Genomic DNA, 21,925 nt, shown 5'->3' with positions numbered 1-21,925 from the left:
TGTTGTGTTGTGTTATGTTAGATTATGTTATGTTAGATGATGTTCTGTTGTGTTGTGTTATGTTAACGTGGCGTAACATTGTTAACATAGTGTAACATGTTATGTTATGTTAACGTAGCGTAACATTATGTTAAAATAGCGTAACATTATGTTAACATAGTGGAACATTATGTTAACATAGCGTAACATGTTATATTAACGTAACATAACGTCATGTCATGCCATGTCAACGTAGAGTAACATATGCATGTTGCATATGCATATGCAATAGCATAATGTCATGTCATGTCATGTCAACGTAGCGTAACGTTATCTTATGTTAACATAGCATAATGTGATGTTATGTCAACGTAGCGTAACGTTATCTTATGCTGACATAGCATAATGTGATGTGATGTCATGTCAACGTACCGTAACGTTATGTTAACATACCGTAACATAACGTCATGTTAACGTACCGTTATGTTAACGTAACATAACGTGATGTGATGTCATTTCATGTCAACGTAGCGTAACGTTATGTTAATGTACCGTTATGTTAAGTTAACGTACCGTAACGTTATGTTATGTTAACGTAGCGTGACGTTTTGTTATGTTATGTTAACGTAGCATCACGTTATGTGATGCGATGTTAGCACAACGTTAATGTGATGTGATTTTAGCATAACGTCATGTGATGTCATGTGATGTGTTGTGTTATGTAATGTCATGTTATGCCGTTATGTTATACGAAATTGAACAAAACCAATCAAGAGTTCAATTCAGTTTATGGAAAAACAAATTCAATCATGATCCAACAATGACACCAATGTAGAAATACGCCACAATATTGCTTTTTAATTATGTATCTAATTGCATGAAAATCCATTATATGTATGCATGCCACATGTAATATATAGTTCACCTATGTATTACTCTCATAAATACTTGATGATCAGGATTTGAACATTTATTGTACATCCTGAGCGCACTGGCCCATTGCTGAGGGTGCAGTGGCCTCCGGGGGGTGCCAAAAAATATATATTATATTAAAAGCAGTTATTACTACAAACTCTTAAAATGGAAATGCTCACATTGATTCAAATGTAAAGCAATGGTCAATTGATATTAATACATTTTTGTACATAGTTTTACATACACAGTAGTTTACATAGGTATTTCAAATAGCTGTTGTATATGATTATTTGATTTAGTTTTTGTATATCGTTATTTCATAGTGTAAATGTAGCTTATGTATTCAGTCATTGTGTGCAAACTGTGGTTATTTAAATTGTTTGATGTTGATTGTTGTAACCATCCACTTTATGTGCTTTTCTCAGACTGGCGATAACATTTTCTCACGTTTCTCTCTTGTTTAAACACTCAAAGAAGTTCAAACCTTCATCTGAATTTTAATGATCAACCTACAGGTCGGACAAAATACATTATTAAGTCACTCGTGTGTATTCCACTCCTGTTGCAGTCTTCCGCTTTCGAACCGAAGATTCATTTACAAGCTAGCAAACAAGCAAGCTAGCAATGACACAGGGCAGGGCAGAGCACAAAGGAGATTGATTGACAATGGTCTACAGCCAATCAGGAGACAGAGGAGAAAGGAAACTTCCCACAATGCAATTGTTCTTAAAGGGCCAGGCTCGGCCTGGAACAGCATTCATACACTGTAAACAAAAAAAAAAGAAGAAAAGCACACAAAAAAACTCTGCGAATCCGCGAAAGGTGAGCCGTGTTTGAACGAGGGAACACTGTATTCAAATGAGAAAAGATGTACTAGTCTTAGTTGAAAGATCTTTCACTTCAAAGATCATTCTTTTTCACAAGAAGATCCCGTTTGGAAATCATGTGGTTTAGCACTTCATGCAGTGTAGACTACAATGGAAATGACAGACACCAGCATTGGACTACAGGACCGAAACAACGAACACGTCCCTGCTTTTAATGTTGTGGCTGAGGTTCTGGGAGAGTTGGTCCCACTTGGGGAAGACTCGGAGGTGGAAGGTGCCTCTCCAGGGCTCCGAGTGGTTCCGGAGGGTTCTGTGGGTTGACTTGATGCCGGGTTGACATCTGTGGTGGAGACCGAGGTGGATGATGGGAGATGCGATCTTGTGGTCGACGCTTCGGCGCGGCCGTCGTTTCCAAGAGTAGAAGAGCGGCCGGTCGTGGATGCGATCGCTGGAGGTGGGCTGGAAATATCTCGTTGGGTCAAGCTTGAGTCACTTGTACAGGAAGGGCACGCTGTTACTGTTTGACCCTGCAAAAGAACCACGTTTATCTTGAAGGAACTACAAGAAGTCCACCATTGGTAAAACATGTGTTATCTCCCACCATCTCTTTAAACAGAGGCTATGTGTAGAATGGAGAACTTTGTGCTGCACCATGCATCATACTAATACTGCAAAATATTAGATGAAAACACCACTCTGGACAGTTCTACACTAGCGCAAAACACATGCACACATACAGTGGACCCTTGCACATTCTGTGTGGATTTTTGGTAAAGAAATATTTAAAAATTCTTAGAAAAAAGGCATTTTTTTCACAGAAAATACATCCCATTCGCCATAAGTCGGTAATGTATAAATACAGTCCTCCCTCGCTCCATCACGGTTCGAACATCACTCCCTCACTATATCATGATTTTCAAAAATTCAAGTATAATTTTTAAAAAAAAGCATATTTAAGCAAATGTTACATATTCTTGGCCCAAATGAAGCATTTTCAAGTATAAAAATGTTCTAAATGAATTAAAATATACACACCAGACTTTATAGTAATAATAATAGTCATCATCATCATAATAATAACATGGGCTGTTGTACTCCAGCTAACGCTCAACTCTGAATCCGCGACATCACTTCCTGTCTACACGTCCGGAACGAGCACGAGTCTTATTTATGTCTTAGATGGCTCATTTTCTTTGATTATATCTCCTAGATTGGGTTACAGGAGTGTAAAGGTGACTGTAGGGGTGTTATTTCATGTCTAGAGGACTCTAATAAAGGTCAAAATCATATTAGAAAGTCATAAACAGGTTTTCTATGCTCTGATTGTGAAAATATTTAGTTTATTAACACTGAATCCTAGCGTGATGAAAGAGGGATTACTGTACATAATACAGTTTAAAAGTACATCTTACATGCATACTGTAAGAAAGCCTTTGAATGCACCATAGTTGTGCGCTGTGAGACTCAAAGGTTCGTTTGGCTATGGAAGCACTCGCGTCGACAGTCGATCAGACCTCGAAACCTGCAGCGAGGTGAACACAAGTGATACTTAGGCCTTAAACTTAGATTATCTTTGTAAAGGCAGCGTCTCCCGTCGTGGATCTTTTCCGTTTGTGCTGATGTACCTCATGCCGTAAGCCTGTGAGTGTCGGAGATAAATGTGGCGTTCATTCGGTCACAGTCTCATTAAAATGATTCAAACAACAGTGGGAAATGATGCAGCTGGTTGTTAAAACTTCAACCCCCTCATTGTTCCCCCTATGACTTATCTCGTGACATTTCCAGAGCCTATGAAGCTGTCAGATAAAGCGCGGCTGCAGCATAGCGGCTCGCTGTTGCAGAGGCAAATCGTTCATTCATGGCCACATCATGCAAAGGTCAAGCACCTGCTCGTTCCAGGTGACTGCATTAGGCATGAACACATTAACCAGACTTTGCATATCGCAGTGCATGATGGGTAAAGGCTTACACAAACACACACATGTTATGTAATGTAATCTTCCCCGACTTTAATGACTTTTTGTTGTATTTCATCTCTATTATTATCTGTGCTTGAGAAAACCATGGCCCGAGTCAGCTGGGATAGGCTCCAGCATACCCACGCCACTCTAGCCAGGACAAGCGGCATCGAAAATGGACGTTGGCTCGACATTAAATTGCATGTTTCCTCTGCAGCCATCTCAAAATGTGGAGCTTTTTCTGTTTCTCAATGATTTTGAGATTTTTAAATCGGGGTTTGAGAAATTATGAAATAAAGTAAAATAAAGTACAATAAAAATGTAAAAATCCAGGATGTATGTGTGTGCATATAGAAACAATGGATATATGTGTATATGTGTTTGTGTGTAACTTTACTGTAATATATACTATAATATATATGTATTAAAAATGATATACATATGTTGCTACTTTTACTATATAAATTAATTTTACTATATTTATTTATTTATTTAAAAATAAACAGACCAGCATTTTTAAGTATTGTCAGATGGAGACGAAACGGCCCGCTGTCAATACAAAGCTGAACCTGCTGTGTTTATTAATATGATAAGTAAAATTGCTGTCTATTTAATTGACCAAAGTGCGCCTACCTCGGTGCAGCTTGCTGTCATGACGATGAACCACGCGGAGAGGACGAACTTTGATGCTTTCTCCATTGTTGTCTTTTAGCGGAATGCCTGCCCCCCAAGTTTTTGCTGGTCCCTTTATAGCGGCCACTTCTCTGTTGCACTGATGCTGATAAGAGATAGTTGTCAGGGAGAAACATGACCCAAAAAAATCCTGCACTGTATTCTGGAAAGAAAGGGAAGATAAGAGAAATGTGCTTGGTATGAAAATGAGAAGGACGCCCTATGGAATGATTTGCTGGGATATTGTGGATTTTAGCAGGATGCAAACATCATAACGTCTTTGTTAAGAGATACAGTTTATAATTTGAAAGACTATCGGCACGTGTTTCACCAACAAGGGATGTAGCAACAGTGAATATGTTTTATTTTAGGTTTCTTGCTGGTTTCATTGTACGTTGTAAGTCTGCATGTGCACCAAAGCCACTGGCAAAATGCAAAAGGGACCAAAAATCAGCTACGGTAGGACAGGGACAGCCAAATGGTTTGTGGCCACCACCTACAGAATCATCTTTCTAAGGGGGTGTATTACTAATTCCCTCTCATTTCCACCTGTGGCTCACCTTTGCACAACGGGAAGCGCATTTAATTCACAATCAGTGCTGCTTCCCGACTGAATGATTGGTTGAATTGGCTTTACATCGTCATGATTATGTGCTCCCAGACAAAAACACGTTTCCTTTCAGTATGGAAAACATCCACTTTCGACCTCACTCAAGAAAAGAAAGTAAATAAAGGGAAAGAGTCTGATATGATTAACTCGATCACCCGAAGAAGGAATTTGCCTCCAAAAATCTCTTAGCAAACAGAGCCATGGACAATTTGACAGGATATGAATTCCTTTAGGCTTATGTTCACATTTTTCAACCAAAACAAGCATGAGATGGAATAGTTGGAATAACTGACGTTCAACGTTGTACAAATACGACTCAAAGCAGCACGAGGTTACACTGGTTCGTGCGGATTTGCAGTCCGAATTTTTATCATTTGCATGATAAAAAATAAAAATAAAAAGTGTTCTTACTTGAATCCACGGGAGCGTCAAACCTTAGATTTCATGCAACTAAAACATGCAAACTATGGATAATGGAAGCCTGTTATATTTACAAATATGCAGCAAAACAACATTACAAAAAATGATCGCCAATTATTTATTATAATTATTTTTGAAATCCCATTTTCCTGGTTGGGCTGCAAAATTATCCAAATGTAATCAAATTAACCTCTGATTATTGGTTTTTTCGTGTTTTTTTTTTTTTACTGAATTGTGTTATTGAAGTCATTCTGAATAAGCAATTTATTTACTGGAATTTAATGTTGATCAACACACAGTAATTATCCTAATGATGGATTATTTTTAAAGGACGGTGATTTCTTACTAATTATATAGGATGTATAGCTGTGTTTTATGCGTTAATAAACTACACACACACTCTGACTTACTTGTGACGATTTATTGACATGCACAACTGATAACTAATTATTATAAATGATTTATCTTTTTGGAGCCGCCACAGGCAAATACTAAAGAACAGCAATAGATAATAGTAGTGGCATGGACAACATTGATTTCATTTACAAATCAGTCCAAAGAAAGTAATAATAATTAAATATTTGGTCTGTATTAATGAATGAGGAGGTTATTTTGGTGTAGGCTCACTACAAAGAGAATAGACAAATACTGTATCACTAAACTGGATTTCTCTTTCAGTGGTGTTCTGAAAGTGACCTGTGGGTGGCAGTCGTGCGCATTCTCTGCATTTACACTGCCGTAAATATCAGTAGAAATAGTTTATGAACAGGCGCTCACCAAGAAGACTGGAATTTGTTTGGAGTTACCCATGAGACAGAAACGTTTTCTGTAAGTGTTTCGTCGGTTTATGGATACCTAGACATTAAATTATGTAAAGGTCGTCCTGATTCACCCTATGCTATTCCTGCTCTTTTCGTCGCTAAGACATTTAGCCGGCTCAGCTAGCTTGTCGCCTCTTTGTTAGGTGCTGTTAGCATGTTAGCCTCTTACATACGGTAGTCACTAAAACACAACCTGTCCCCTTTGTTAAATAACTTGCATTGTGTTAGCATATTTATCGGCGTTGTGGTCCCAGTCTAACGCTTCGCCTTTTTTCACTGAGCTACTGTATTGTGGATGTGTGTTTTAGATGACGGATGTTGAGGTACTTACACATGCTTTTGGGTTTTCTTATGGTGAGCTTCGTGTAGTGATGGCAGCATCATTACCACAGAAGCCAGGCATGGCAGGGATGCCCCCACAGCAACAGCAGCAGCAGCCTCACATGCCCCCCAGTGGCGCTTTGGTCGCAGGTCAGCAGCCAATGCCACCCCAGGGTGCCCTCAGAGAGATCTCCCCTGTGTTCCTGTGTCGGATTGGACAGGAGACCGTCCAGGACATTGTCACTCGCACCATGGAGATCTTTCAAATTACACGAGCCACGCAAGTAATTATACATATCCATCATACTCTATCTTTCCATCCATCTATTCATTTTCTATTCCACTTATCCTCCTTAGCTTCCCAACGGCGTGACTCAGAGCCAAGCGATGTACCAGGATCGCTTTGGAAAACTCCAGGAACACCTGAGGCAGCTCGCCTTGCTCTTCCGCAAGCTTCGTCTCCTCTACGAACGCTGTGTGGAGATGACTGCTGACCTGCAGGAGGGGCCGGCAGAGGTCAGAAAAAGAATGCACGAAACGTGTTCACTTGATAAACTGTATTTTTTAACTCAAGTCTCTTTATCTCTTATTTGCGTGTGTTCTCAGCTTGTGCCCTATGTTGGAGAAGAGCTGGTCAACGTCAGAGTGGAGCCTTGTAGTCCTGCCGTCCACCAGGAGAGGAAAGAAGTCCTTGAGGTATGTTCCGCTTCCCCTGTTTAATCATTTGTAGTGTGAACAAGCTGGAAAGTGTTGTCAAACCATCTCATGGAGAGGCCTGGAGAAAACACTGCGTACACCCTCACACACTGACTTGCTTACATATGAAAACCCTTAGACTCCACGTTATAGTGTCATTAACAAGCCTTAAATTGCAGTTGCAGTTATGTGGACTGCATATGGTTCCAATTAATTACTTACTGAAATAAGCAAAAGTAAACAGGAAGAGAGCATGTTGGTTGGTTTCACTTATACGTAACACGCACGGATGCTAAAAAATACATAATATGGCCTTTGCGCCATGTAGGGGTGTGTTGATTTTAAAGATAATGTACCTACACGTCGTCATACATCTAATATTGCGCTGTATTGTAGCGGCGAGGGAGTTGCCGCTGGAGTACCCAGCATGCCTTGCGTTAGCTCTTAGTCGTTGTTAGACTGTTGTGTTTCAGCTTACCTGTTTTTTGGGGGGGGGGGGTTGGCACCGTAAGACTGGTGTTTGATGGCAGTTTGTCCATTTGCACTGTGTTGTTAGACTAAAGCAAATCTCCATGAAGCAAGCTGAAGGGCCTCTCACCATGCAGGATTACGATGCCCTCTACTGGACGGAGTTGTAACAACAAGTCATTCATTATAATGTGACATGAGAGTAGAGGTGAAACAGTTAATTGACAAAATCCATTATTCAGTTAGACAACTATTTTGGTATTTGATTGTTATGTAAAAATGTAAATATCAGATTTCAGCCTCTCAAATGTGAATATCTTAATTTTTTTAGTCATCCGTGATTTTTAGTCATCTTTTGTGTTTTAGGCTAGAGAAGATATTCTCACTCATCAGCTTTGACTTTGGAAATGTTTGCCTCTTCTGATATGTCGAGAACCAAACCACAAATTCTGTGTTTGGTTCATGTGGTCCGTGTCTAGGGCCTAACCTAATTACTCAGTTCATCAAAACAAGCTTCAGATTAATCGACCTCAGAAAATAATTGTTTAGTTGCAGCGCTAATTGAGAGTAGGGGTGAGCAAGTAGCGCCAATATCGCAGAATCCTTCAGTGGCAGGCCGCCACACAGTATGGGAACCCCTGCAGGTTGCAGGTGCTGTACTTAACCAAGCATGGTGCTGGAAAATGGAAAATGAGGGAATGAACTCGTGAGACAGCGCCCTCTGCTGAATTCATAGCTGCAGCATTCATTCTTTCTCTTGCAGATCGTGCCATCAAAGCTTTTTCTATTTAAGTTACCCTGAAAAAATGTATCCATCCATCCATCTTCTACCGCTTTATTCGGGTCGGGTCGCGAGGGCAGCAGCTTAAGCAGGGAAACCTAGACTTCCCTCTCCCCGCCCACTTCGTCCAGTTCCTCCCGGCAGATCCTGAGGCGTTCCCATGCCAGACAGTCATTAAAAAATTCAATAAATAATAATAAAAAAAAGACATTAAAAAAATACTTACAGTTGAAAGCAGAGAAAAGAACTCTGCGTGGATCTACTGAATTGCCACTTCCTGCTGGACTGACAGGCCCCTTCTAATGTGGTCCATTTGCAGAAAGTACGTCAGAAGAACCAGGAGATGAAGGTTATCATGGATCAGATGAGGAACCTGCTGTGGGACGTGAACGCCATGTTGACCCTAAGGAAATAGTCAATCCTGATGGGGCGCACAGACTTTTTTAATTGTCCAAGGGGGCCACGGACTGCATAATGAAATAAGGGGACATCTTATTTCTAGACTTCTATGGAACAACCTTCAAGTTGCACTGTTTTTGTTAAGATTTTACAGCCAAAACCCACCATTATGTAAGGGTTGGGAACAACTGATGAACTTTGTCACATCCTTTTTTTTTTTTTTTTTTACTGAAATAAGTTATCAACTATTCATTTGTGGAAATTTGTAATCCATCAAAGCAAATCTTTACTTCTTTGCTCTCATGTGCTGACGCAACACCTGACAGATTCATAGGCAGTCGTTCTTCCGGTGTGTTGGTAATATTGTGCTCATTATGCCCCAAAAAGGTTGCGGTGCAGGGTTCCAACTATCCCTTGGCAGCTATATACATCTCAGGTGCTTTGTACGGTGAGTGTGTATGTGCATGCTTATGTGCTTAATTAGTCTTCCTCAGTGCTCAGCAACACTTTGCCCTTTGGATCGTCACTTTGTTGCCTGTGGGACTTGCATACTAGATTATTTTTTTTGTACAAAATTGTTTTTCTAATTAAAAAGTGTGAATAGAAGCAGTGCATTTTCCCCTTAAACCCAGTCTATATAAACATTCAGAAGATATTCGCTCTGTTGCTTTTTTTCTGAAGATTAAGTGACCGACGTGTCATCATTTCACTGCTAGGATTGGATAAATGACAGGTTCCAGATTCCATGGCAGAATCTGCATTTTCAAATCATTTTATTGTTTTCAGAGTTTTTGCTGTTTTCTTGGCAACAGCAGCTTGCCCAGAAACGCAGAGACAAGAATAGCCAGAGAACATGGCACCGGTACCAACGTCCTTGGCTGGTGCTGGCAGTCGCACCAGAAACTTGCTGTATTTGCTTTCCAATGACGATTGCCCTTTGATTGGAAGCCCATCGACAGGACTTCCATTCCCCTCATGAATGGAGGTTCGGAGTCCCACCAGAGTGTCCACCTGTCTGATGATTGTCCATAAGACAGTTTACGAGGCCCCTCTTCCACCTTCTGATTGGTCCATTTACCTCCTCTGTTGCGGACCCACTTTATGTTCACCATCATCATGCCCTCTCTAAGTCTTTATACTTTTTGCGGAGGACGGACACTTGATCTTTGAAGAGCACGGGGTCCAGGCGAAACTGAGAGTGGACCAGAGGCATGTAACCAAACCAGTTGGAGAAGGTGTTGACGCACTCCTGGCGCTGGTTGAAATGCTCTGGGTTAGCCCAGGGGACATTTTTTGTGGCCTGGTGGGTAAAAATAGGACACTGGGATTAACAACAATGGGAAGCATCTGCAGCACAGGTGGCTAGTCAAGGCCCGCCATGAAAACAAGTTCAACACCCCTGCTGTGGTATCAGAAATAACAGAAGCACCTGTGGGCTGGGAAGCTCCTTGTATTGCTTCCTTTGAGCCACTTTGATTGGAGGCAGGTGAGTGACAGAAGACACGAGGAAGTTCATCAGGATGTCCTCACAGTTGGTCGTACGATCCACCAAGGTTCTCAAAGACTGGGGCAGGTAGTGCGAGAACAGGTAGTGGTAGTACCTGTGGGGTAACGGTAACATCTCATATGGACATGCATAAAAACATCGGTACAGTATCAATACACAAACATCAAATGTTATGGCTGTCTTGTCATATCTAAACGACTCAATTTGTTACATGCTGTGAGTCGTTCATGAAGTACCACATAACAGTGATACTATTGAAAAAATTTTGGATTTCTGCTACTAAAACCATGACTTTGGTTTGTCAAACACTTTCTTGCCCCTGAAAAAACAAAAACAAATCATAACTATGCATATTAGGATCAATAATGTTAAATAAATATTGTGATCTAAGATAGCTAAACGTGCCAGTGAGGTTGTTTGTTTACATGGCTTCCTCTACTGTGAGAGAGTGTAGCTTGTGATTAAACCACAGTGGTAAATAAAGTGGCAGTCAGAACATTCCCTTGTTAATTGAAAAATACCTGGTTAGAAGCTCCGTGCGCCAATAAGGTCACAAAAATTAGGGGTTTCCAAACTTCCACTGAGGGCTGCATACAGTAATCCCCCGTTTATCGTGGTTAATTGGTTCCAGACCCAACTGTGATAAGTGAATTTCCACAAAGAGGGATTCCTTCTTTAAAAATGTAATAGAGCATAGAAGCCTGTCTATGACCTTTTAATATACGGTTTTTAACATTATTACAGGCATGAAACAGACCTTTACACTCATATTACACAATATAGTAGACATAAGAGAAATAAGACATTTAAGACATCAATAAGTCTCGTATTCCTGTGTGTTGCTGTGTACGTGTTCTGGTGCTAGGGGACAGGAAGTGATGCCGGGGGTTCAGAGTTGAGTTTTAGCTTGGTGTGGGTTACGACCGCAACAGTGAGGGATTATTATCATGTTAGGGATTATTGTATCTGTTGTGAAATAATTCCGACCTACAATGAAAGCCTGTCGTTCCGGTGATCAAGTCTGGTGCTTGTGTGTCTCACCGAACATTACAGTAACATTGCTGACACCTAGTGACCAGTGTGGAATAGTACAAATCATCGTCTTTGAATGCATCTTCTGAATGCATTATATTTGTATTTTAATTTAGCCGTTTATATGCTTGAAAATTCTTAATTTAGACCAAAAATACATAAATTTCGCGTGCATTTTTTTTTGACTATCAACAGGTCGTATTCAACCACAAAAATAGCATGATTTATTCATATATTTTTGAAAAACTGTGATAGTGAAGCCGGAAAATGCGAGAGATGACTGGAAAAATCAACGAATGCAGGTGGCAACTTCGATATATTTATATTTTTTAGAAATTTCATAAAAAGGCAAAAAAAAAACCCAACAATTTTTTACAAAATATTTTTAATGTGCCATGGGTCAACAAAAAAAACTAGCAACGTGCTGTAAACGGCCCCCGGGCTACACTTTGGACACCTCTGACATAAATACGTAGTATGTTTTTTTAAAAAACATTTATAATACATTTAAATTTTGATTGTATTATTTATATTGTATTATATATGCATATTAGGGCTGTCAAATGATTTAAATTTGTATTCAGATTAATCACAGTTTTCAAATTAATCAATCATGATTAATCACCATGTCACACTGTCTGAAATGTGCCCATTTTTACTGTATTTTATTGAAAGATAAATGACAGGGCAGGATTATATATATTTGTATATATTAACAGGGCCAAATTGAAAATATAAATGAAGTTAAGAGATGGCACACATGTCTGAAAATCTATTTACCCAACACTGGTTTCTTTAATACGAGAATATTTGAATCAGACTTGAACGGTGTTGTTATAAGCAATGAGGAGTTGCGTTCAAAGACACCACGTCATTTAAGTTGAATTCACGCTTTGAGTGAATTTTATGGGGATTTCCGAGCATATTTAAATGCAGCCAACGGTACTTCTGCGTAAGGAGTTACAAAGTGAGTGATACGAATATGCACTGATTGTTTTTTCTTTGCATTTCTGTTTATTTAGACCACATATACGCGCATGTTCAGAGTGTCCGTGAATGCATCTCGCGGCTGTCCAGCGACAGACACATATGGTGTTGGAATTGCACTGCTGTTGATGTGTTCAGGTCAGAATAAAGTTATTAAAAGAGCGTCAGACTCTGTGGGGAGCTTCACTGTGCCGCCGTCTGTCATCGTAATAGAGAGCCGTGGCTTGCCATGATGCGTATGCGTTAGTCACACTAAAAAATGGAACGTAACTAATGAAATAAATTAGATACCGCCGTTAAAGCGCTATTTTTGACAGCCCCATTAATAAAACCTATAATAAAGATTTAAATTGTAACATCAAGCCTTGAACTATTGATCATTTCAGCAAGTGGTGACATTTGCACAAGAAATGCACACAATGTTCAAGAGGTTATGGGTTGCCATGGCAATGACAGATCTCGCTTATTCTGGAACATCATATTATTCAGAGATACAGCACATTCTTTGTACGCTTGAGTTTTAAGGTTGGGCTTTCAAGGTTTGAATGAAGTGCTTTTAAGCCGTCTTTGCTTTGCTTGATGGAGAAGGTGCCTATAGAACATTCCTTGCTATATTGAAACTGAATTAATTTTATTATTGCGCAATCCCATCTTGTGTGGCTGTTGGTTGTGTTTTTTTTATACTTTACCTGTGGTAGAAGGCAGCGCCAGTCAGGACTATTGAGTAGTCATTGGTCCATTTGGAGGTGTAACCCCAGGCGTGTTTCAAAGGATCCCAAAAGTGGCTCCTGGGAGGATATCCCACGATCCGATCTGGGAAACTCCGCCACACCAAGAAGGCAAAGTTCACCTACAAAGTACACGGCCGATGAGAGTGCTCCATTTTTTTTACAGAGATACTGTATGTGTGCACACACACCTCGCTAGTCAACAGGACCGTATCCTCATCCAGACTCAGCACTGCATCGGTTTCTATAGCAACGTGAGGCAGGAAGCGACTGGTGGTCTGCGAGAGAAATACACGGGTAAATCATACAGCACTGCAGGCTACGTGTTATTTGTGAGATTAGGTGCATGAATCAGAGATGATCTTGTTACAATAAATGAGCTTTTGCCAGGGAGGCTAATAAAAACAGAATGAGCGACATGAACGACTTGCGTCGGGGAACGAGTCAGATATAAACACGGACAGGAAGACGGATGACAGGCGATGTCAAAATGAAAAATCGCGTTAAGGAGGGGACGATGTAGAAAAGGCAGATAAATAAGTGGGAATTTGTCAAGCTGTCACTCAGATGTGAGCGCGGGCTTCAGTGCAGAGTGGCATCACCTTCCTCTTGCCGTCCGTTACAGTGAGGGGGACCGGCATGGGAGGCCATTTGCTCCGACTGGGGGGTGGCTTCTCACTGTTCCAGAGGATGATGATCTAGGGCAGCGGAGAAATCATTTCCATTTATCAACATTAGCTGATAATATGAAATAGTGTGTGCCAAATGCTGTGGAAGGTCTCTGCATTACTTGCTCAGTAATGCAATGATTTCCCATCACCTGATGATTCATTTTTCTATTGGGTTAGCAGTGACAGAAAAATGGAAATACCTTTTTTTTTTTTTTTAAACACAATGCGGTAGGAATATAAAACATCAAAACACAAATAATATACAGTAGTTATACTCTAAAGAAAATAAAACACTAAGTACATTACCTTTGCATAATGAGGTACAAGGAGCATCAATGAATGTGCATTTAATATAAATAAAAATATCAATAAAAATAAAAACAAAAATGTAAATACAATTTATTCTAAATAATTTAAAAATGACATTGTTTTATGCGGTTTTGATTGACTTGTCTTTATTTAATGTCTCCTCTTATCCTAGCTTGTCTATTTTTATTATGCACAATGTATTCATATTTTTATCACTTTTATTCAATGAGATTCAGAACCAAATTTTTCCTTTTCCTTAACACCACACAAGCTATACACAGTCACCCTTCGCCACTTTGTGGTTTGAAATTCACGTCACGGTTTTAAAAAAAATATATATATCATTCTCTTTCATGGTCTAATATGGCCTATATGCATATTTAGGCAAATGTTATGGGGTTTTTGTTTGTCTAAATTAAGCATTTTCAAGCATAAAAATGTTTAAATGAACTAAAATACAATATAAGGCATTCAGAAGACACATTCAAAGACGCTGTCACTAGGTGTCAGTAATGTTACTGTAATGTTCAGTGAGAAACACAAGCACCAGACTTGATCGGGTTTTATTGCAGGTTGGAATTGTCCCAAAACAGGTACAATAACCCCTAATAAAAACACGGGCTACTGTTACAGCCTTATTCGATAATACGAGCGTAAAGGTGACTATAGGGGTGTTATTTCATGTCTAGAGGGCTCTAATAATGTTAAAAGCTATATTAAGAAGGCTGTAAACAGGTTTTCTATGCTCTAACTACGAAAATACTTGATTTATAAATAAGGAATCCTACTTCACGGTCTAGTCTGGAACCAATTAACTGTGATGAACGAGGGATTACTGTGCTGGATTTTTTTCTTGATTTTTAAAGTGAACAAAATGTAAGCAAACTAAATACTGTATTAATTGTAGGTTTTTGTGTACTTATATTAGATTATATTACAACATCATATCGTGAAATAAACTTTCTTCTTATTTATTGTGCTGTTACGTTTCCAAAAGCAACACACACAATGTGAAAGTAAGATCATTACATTTTGTACCTTCAAGTTTGTTTTTGGCCTACTTACTTGGGAGCAATACTTGGACTTGGACACCACCTGAAGCAGCTTCATGATTGGCTGAGACTGGGACAGCAACGGAGAGACCGCGTGGATGACAGCAGTGAACTCCTGATTTGGACTGATGCCTTCAGCAAGGTCAGACAGACACACACACACACAGGGAACCATTTTTAGATTTTTACATGCCCACTTTGCTTATACAGTGAAACCTTGGTTTTTGTTTGCATGGGTTTTTGTAGGTGAGGAATGGACAGTTGTTATTTTTGGGTTGGGAATCATATAATCATCTTTATTACGTGTGTGTGGATGGTTTATTTGTTCATAGAACCATTAACAACTATCTGCCTCCTTCCTTTCACCTTTCAAACACTGCACGGGCCTCTGATGAGGCGCTCAAGCGCACTGCGTTTTCCGTTAAATGTTCATTTATCCATTTCATTCGTCATCGATATGCATTTTGCTTTGTTTTCTGCATGTAAAGCCATTTATTCTGTATCAAATGTGCTTTGTGTTGATATTTTTGAGTCCTTTTGGAATGGATTCATGACGAAAACCACGGTTCCACTGAACTTGGCAACAATAATTCTACACAGAGAGGCTTTTAAATGATGATAAGACATTTTTAACTAGGATTCCCAACTTAATGCACAATTGCCTGAAGGAAGGCTATTTTCTCTTTGTCTTCCTCATCCCTCATTAACAGTTTTATTATACCAGCCTTAAAAGTGGTATCTAGATGTTCATTATGTGCCAGCGGAAATGAAATGAAATCAAAGAGCGTCGTTTACCTAACCCCAGGTAGTAGAAAGGAAAATGCGCAAGGTGAGTGGAGTATTCTGGCAGGACGAGGAGACCTCCGGGCAAGGAGTTCCACATGTATTTGTTTCTCGATACGTGAGAAAACACACGGTCCTTGATGATCTGAGGAGGAAAAACAGGAAAAAAAATGCTCTCACTGCCTTAAAGCAGGGGTGTCCAAACTTTTTCCACCGAGGGTCACACAGAATGTACCATTTCTAAAGCAACGCATGTAGATATGCTAAGCAGTTCGCTATATTTCAAGAAAAAAGCTGCAGCTCAGCTTTTTAGTACGAACTTCAGTGTTTGCTCTTTTTCTTCCCCCATTTTTGCTGTTGATGTGTTTTTAAGTTTCCAAATATTTTTTCTTTAATATTTTAACTTCTTAAATGACATGATTTTTCTTCATAATATTACCATTTATTCTCGTAAAATTGCAACTTTTCCTCATTCGAACATGATTCTTTTCCCTTTAATATTTTGACTTTATTCTCGTAAAATTGCAGCTTTTTTTTCCCTTCCATTTTTGCTATTTCAAATTCTCTTTTCGTAATTATGACTTTATTCCTGGAATATTAGGCTTTTATTCTCGAAACGTAACTTTTTCCACGACCTAATTTTCCAAAAATTACAACTTTGTTTTTCATAATGACATAAATGAATTTTGTTTGTTCATATTTAAAATTGACGCTACTAAAATGATGTTATCCTCATAATATTACGTCGTTATTTTCGTGAAATGGTGGCCTAGTAGTTAGCATGTTGGCCACACAGTCAGGACATCAGGAAGATCTGGGTCCGAATCTCCGCTGGGCATCTCCGTGTGGCGTTTGCATGTTCTACCCGTGCATGGGAGGGTTTTCGCCGGGGACTCCGGTTTACTCCCACATTCCAAAAATATTCATGTTAGGTTAATTGGGGGCGCTAAATTGTCCATATGTGAATGGTTGTTTGTCTATATGTGCCCTGCGATTGGCTGGCGACCAGTCCAGGTTGTACCCCGCCTCTCGCCCAAAGTCAGCTGGGATAGGCTCCAGCATACACGTGACCCTAGTGAGGATAAGCGGCTTAGAAGATGGATGGATTTTTGTGAAATTCCGGCTTTTTCCTCATTAGATTACAACTTTTTTCTGTTAATTTTTTCTGTTAACATTTTCACTTTATTCTTGTACAATTACCGCAATTATTTTTAATTTTTCTTGACGTTGATGTTAGTTTTTTAGTCTTCTTGTTCAATTATATTTCTAGAATGCGCTGTGGGCCCCTGCGCTGCACTTCTGGTGAAACAGAATACTTAAATACAAATGAGTTTTCCTCACAGTAAATCAAGCAAAGTCGGTCAAAACATGCAATCTATTAATATAACGTGGATTCTAGTGTTTTATATCGTCCATCCTTTTTCGTTTACGTTGTCCCCCATGATTCATTCCTTGCACTTCCCATTTCTACCAACAGGAGGTGACAAAGCGGCATCATCTCAAGGCGTCCCACCGTGAAGTCCTGTGCTTCACTGACCTCAGGCTGACTGCACAGCTGTCTCCCATGGGGAGAGGTTCCCCCTCAGCTTGCTGTATGTATATAAGCAGCTTATCACCAACCTCCAGAACCTTGCCTTTATTATCTCCAGCATAAATCCCCAGCAGAAAACCCACTAGGGGCAGCTAGGCTTTGCTTTTATAAACATGAGAGCGCAAAGCCAACATGTACTGCTCACTGTGCGGTCTCTCTGAATTTCACAGACGGGAAACGTCGTCTTTCACCAAACTTTGTCTGTGCGAAAAACAGCACATGTTGGTGGCACAGTCAGAGATTCATACAAATTCAGAGTCTGTAGCGGAACAGGCGACACGAAATAAAGGCAGTTTTGGTGGTGATGAAAGTGAAAAGAAGGCAAAAGTGGGCATGATGATATATCATGACTATACATGAGACTGCTTTGAAAATGTGCCCCCTACCCACAGAGCAGCAGGTAGGAACAGAAAGCACTAATCAGGAGCCTCCACAAAAAACATCGTAGCATAACGTGCGCATGGCTACAGCGTTACCTCACTTTTCTCACATTTGATGCGGAAATTAAATGCTGAATGGAAATGGTAAATCTAAATGTTAACTCGAAATGTAAAAGCTACATCTAAATGTCAAAGAGAAAATTAAACATGAACTGGAAATGTAAACTATAATGTTAAATGCTAAATATAAATATTAGATATATATATAAATGGTGAATGCTAAATCTAAATGTTAATTATAAATAATAAATATATAATTAAACATTAACTCTAAATGTTAAAGGCTAAATCTAAATGTTAAATCTATATGTTAAATATAATATTTAATTATAAATATCAATGTTAGATACATATAAATGTTAAATGCTAAATATAAATGCTAAATATATATATAAATGATCAATGCTAAATGTAAATTTTAATTATAAATGGTAAATGCTAAATATGTTAATTGTAAATCTACATGTTAAATGATAAATCTAAATGTTAAATATACATAAATGTTAAAGGCTACATCTAAATGTTAATTCTAAATCCAGAATATAATGTTAAATGCTAAATGTAAATGTTAATTTTACAATTCTAATATAATATTATTATAATAATATAATAATCTAAATAATTGAATAATTATTCTAAAATAATTATATTTTAATTGTGGCATTACAATATTTGTTTATTCATACCATATTTATTTATATTAATTTATTAATTCAACATTTTAAATCATGTATTCATTAATATGAATAATATTTTAATAATAATTTAATAGTTGGGAAAAGAGGGGCCCTCCAAACTTATTTCTGGCTTGTCCAAAATAATTATTAAAAGTGAAATGAAAACATAAAAGTTCAAGGGCATACTTCAGTAATTCAAATGCAGTTTTGTTCAGTTCCAGAGCTATTTTAATCAGTAATGCGTTGCTGGCATGGCCGCACAAAACAATAAAACACATGGAAAAAGGCAACATGCAAATTGGAAAACTAAGTGGGGGACATTGGTAGTACGGTGGTTCGCATAGCTAGAGGCGTGGGATGGGTGCTTCCCCGACGCATCACAAATATCAGCAATTTTTGCTCCAACGTTCTGACTTTCCATGAAGAAACACTTAAAGTTAGTGTTCTTTGCCCCTCCATTGAAGAAAGTATGCAGTTCTGACAAAAGTGCCGCTATTAAAACATTAATGCTAAACATTCTGATAAATTGTTCCTCAGGGATTCAAGACGTGACTCTTGCAAATCCTACGAGCGTTAGTATTTATAAGTAGAGCTTACCTCCAGGGTGGTGAGGACTATCTTGTCCACAGAGGAGAAGTATGCTTCCCACAACATCTGGGTCCTCTGTCTGAGAGCCAAGACCCTCTCATTTCTGACTGCTCTTACTGTAGATGGTACCTTATGAGAAAAGAAAGGACGAATGAGAAGACATCTTTTACAATAACGACACATGCCGTGAAGCTTTGGGTACAGTCGAACCTGTGAAACCGGACAGAATGTGACCAACGTTTTCAGTGTGGAGTTCCCACAACTCTGTATGAAAGGAGCAGCTTGTGTAACACTCAAGAAGGTGAAAAAATGAGATCAGTCGTTTCAGTTTGTGTACGTTTTCGGTTTCAGAAAAACCCTTTGAAATGGATTAATCGCAAAAACTGAGGTTGGACTGTAAAGGTTTTATGATGGCAACAGTTCGACCCTGGAACAGAGTTCCCTTTTTAGCTATTTTTAATTGAGAATCAATTAAAAATATGAACTCTAAAATCATTCCTTCTCTCCCGCTCTGCCCTTATTCTGCATTTTCAGGGTTGCATCAAAGTGCCTCACCTCACTTAGCCTCTTATTAACAAGTGTCATGCTCCCTAACCTGACCTGAGCTCACAGTGAATGTGTCCCTAGTTGGACACAACGCCACTGATGAGGTCAGGCTGTTCAATGCACGGTAAGTGAACCCCAATTAAACATGTCTCCCCGGAGGTCTTGTTTGTGTTCATGTGTCCAGCTCCCAGTTCCTGTTCCACAATATGGAAGCGGTCCAATGCAGGGCAGACGTCATTTGTGCGATAACGCTGCTCGTTGAGACGGCGCCAGCTTTATTTGTTCTGTGTGTTTATGTGTGTGACATGAGGTAGGGGATGTGCAAGCCGGTGCTTTCGAGCCAGAGCTGGATTAAGACCTCTACGGTTAATCACAGCAGCCCGACATGCAGCTATATCGTTTGATAAAAGGTAAGGCAGGCTTTGTAGCGCTGCTTGGTAGTGATTCCATGCAATCCACCTTAGAGACTTCATACAAATGCCTTTGATGTAAGGAATGCCATAGCAACGGCTTTGGCTGGTACAAAATATGACTTTAATGGTTTTGTACATTTTTAATTGCTATTCTGTTTACTAAAACAAAACGGCACCAATAAATAGACTCTTAGCAAGCGAACGCAAATAAGAATGAAGGCACAAAAGTTTCTAAGCAACTGTTCCAGTGTGGATGTGCAGCAGAGCCTTCGTCCCGGCGGTCGGCGTTTTGGTTCGGCGATGTGAATGTATAGTGCGCGCTTGTGGACGGTGTCGCTCGCTCGCTGCATTGCAGGGGAGGTGCAGCCTTTCGGTGCGGTTGCCTAGGAGGGTGTGCCTGCGCATGTCGCGGGCAGCGGTTCCTGAGCCGTGTGGCCGAGTGCAGGAGGATGTGTTGAAGTACAATCAGCAACATTGCATTTTACGCCGCAATTCAGCTGTGGTCCAGCTCAAATATGACCCCCTACAACAACACACTACATAACTGGGTGTGTGTGTAGTTTTTATTGAAGTGTTTTTTTTTTCTTAACAGACGGTTTATATATATGGTATGTGAAGTGGTGACCTCCCGCGATTTCAATGGGGTTGAGAAGTTCATTGCGAGCTGTGGTGTTGCTCTGCTTGCAAAATAAAAGGTTACCTCTTCCTCACCGACTCATGAGTGTCACAACAGGCAACTTCACACAGGTACACTATACTTGAGTACCATCTAGTGGTTCAAATGTGACATGACACGTAATGAACAATTTATGAAAAAAATGGTCGTAAAGCCGATATTATCTATTATCGACAATGATTTGCAGCACAATTATCGACCATCAAAATTTGATGGCAGGCCGAGCTGTGATTGTCTAGTGACAATTCCAGATGGAATGTGTCCTTTTCTTTCCAATTAGTGCAATTATGTGCATTCAAATATCCGCCGGGGGCTTACTACCTGCAACAGCAACCTCTCATCCCCTTCGATGACAGCCTGGTTCCACTGTATGACGTCGGAAAATGGCAGCTCCCAGCCGTTGCTCAGCAGCACAGGGATGCACGCCGCCTGAGCACACAAACACAAGCGACGCACGAGATAACTGATCATAGCAGTTTGCATTTTCACTTACCACAGCAATGTTACAAACTGCACAGCCAACAACAAAAAAAACATCCTTGTGAACTAAAAGTTCATGTTAAGCAGACACTGCAGAATTTCTCGGATAATTTTCCCTGGTAATGTCACACGTTTGTTTACCGTCTCGTCCGCATTGAGCTCACAGTAACATCAATTGCGGCTTACGTGAATTAAGGGTGTATACTAAGGCATTTGTACCGTGCTGGATTGTCCCTCCCTCCCCTGGCCTGCTTGTCCCATCACGTCTATATTGCTATGTTATTTTCTTATTTCGACTCATTCTGATTAGTGATGGTAAGCCTTAGTCCTTGAAGTGAATCATTTACAAAATTAACCCTCTCCTCTTCAAAAATAAAGCCTGGCCACAAATAGGCATTCAGGAAAGACAGCTCACGCCATCGTTCTGATGTTCTGACTCAAGTCAGTGAAGTTTATGGGTTTCGAGTACTGTGAGTCTTCTTCGACTTCCCCTACTCAAGTCTTCACTGAGTACCTTCAAGTCAATGAAGGTCGCGGGACGAGCGAGTGAATCGTTCGTTCTGTCGAGTCTGTAATGC

General features: G+C 39.7%; 3 protein-coding genes across 6 annotated transcripts in view; 1 reads left to right on the top strand and 2 right to left on the bottom strand.

The window, feature by feature from the left end:
- Window positions 1-800: 800 nt before the first annotated feature.
- On the bottom strand, window positions 801-4,708 carry LOC129172871 (spore coat protein SP96-like). Its single transcript, XM_054763035.1, has 2 exons — window positions 4,313-4,708; window positions 801-2,248 (listed from the first exon to the last, which is right to left on the bottom strand). The coding sequence occupies exons 1-2, from the start codon at window positions 4,376-4,378 to the stop codon at window positions 1,853-1,855; spliced, it is 462 nt and encodes a 153-aa protein (XP_054619010.1). The 5' UTR covers window positions 4,379-4,708; the 3' UTR covers window positions 801-1,852.
- An 861-nt stretch (window positions 4,709-5,569) lies between these two features.
- zgc:114119 (Mediator of RNA polymerase II transcription subunit 30-like) lies at window positions 5,570-9,473 on the top strand. 4 transcript variants are annotated; one of them, XM_054763031.1, is made up of 5 exons: window positions 5,570-6,209; window positions 6,572-6,803; window positions 6,881-7,039; window positions 7,130-7,219; window positions 8,788-9,473. In XM_054763031.1, exons 1-5 carry the CDS (start codon window positions 6,190-6,192, stop codon window positions 8,881-8,883), a joined length of 597 nt encoding a protein of 198 aa, XP_054619006.1. In that variant the 5' UTR covers window positions 5,570-6,189; the 3' UTR covers window positions 8,884-9,473. The 4 variants fall into 4 exon arrangements, with proteins under 4 accessions (XP_054619006.1, XP_054619005.1, XP_054619007.1 ...); XM_054763030.1 differs by having other exon boundaries at window positions 5,586-6,209; window positions 6,511-6,807; XM_054763032.1 differs by having other exon boundaries at window positions 5,661-6,209; window positions 6,562-6,807.
- Window positions 6,562-21,925, bottom strand: part of ext1c (exostoses (multiple) 1c) — an 87,765-nt gene continuing 72,401 nt past the window's right edge. The window contains exons 4-12 of the mRNA XM_054763029.1: window positions 21,189-21,296; window positions 19,242-19,361; window positions 15,949-16,081; window positions 15,167-15,285; window positions 13,724-13,819; window positions 13,313-13,399; window positions 13,083-13,243; window positions 10,297-10,468; window positions 6,562-10,167 (exon numbers count right to left, since the gene is read on the bottom strand). Of these exons, the coding sequence (XP_054619004.1) occupies window positions 9,982-10,167; window positions 10,297-10,468; window positions 13,083-13,243; window positions 13,313-13,399; window positions 13,724-13,819; window positions 15,167-15,285; window positions 15,949-16,081; window positions 19,242-19,361; window positions 21,189-21,296 (1,182 nt within the window). The 3' untranslated portion in view covers window positions 6,562-9,981. The remainder of the gene's footprint in view (window positions 10,168-10,296; window positions 10,469-13,082; window positions 13,244-13,312; window positions 13,400-13,723; window positions 13,820-15,166; window positions 15,286-15,948; window positions 16,082-19,241; window positions 19,362-21,188; window positions 21,297-21,925) is intronic.

The sequence above is a fragment of the Dunckerocampus dactyliophorus genome, chromosome 20 (genome assembly GCF_027744805.1).
Source record: "Dunckerocampus dactyliophorus isolate RoL2022-P2 chromosome 20, RoL_Ddac_1.1, whole genome shotgun sequence".
NCBI lineage: Eukaryota > Metazoa > Chordata > Actinopteri > Syngnathiformes > Syngnathidae > Dunckerocampus > Dunckerocampus dactyliophorus.
The sequence above is the reverse complement of the archived record's forward strand: the minus strand, read 5'-3'. Positions and strand labels throughout refer to the sequence as shown.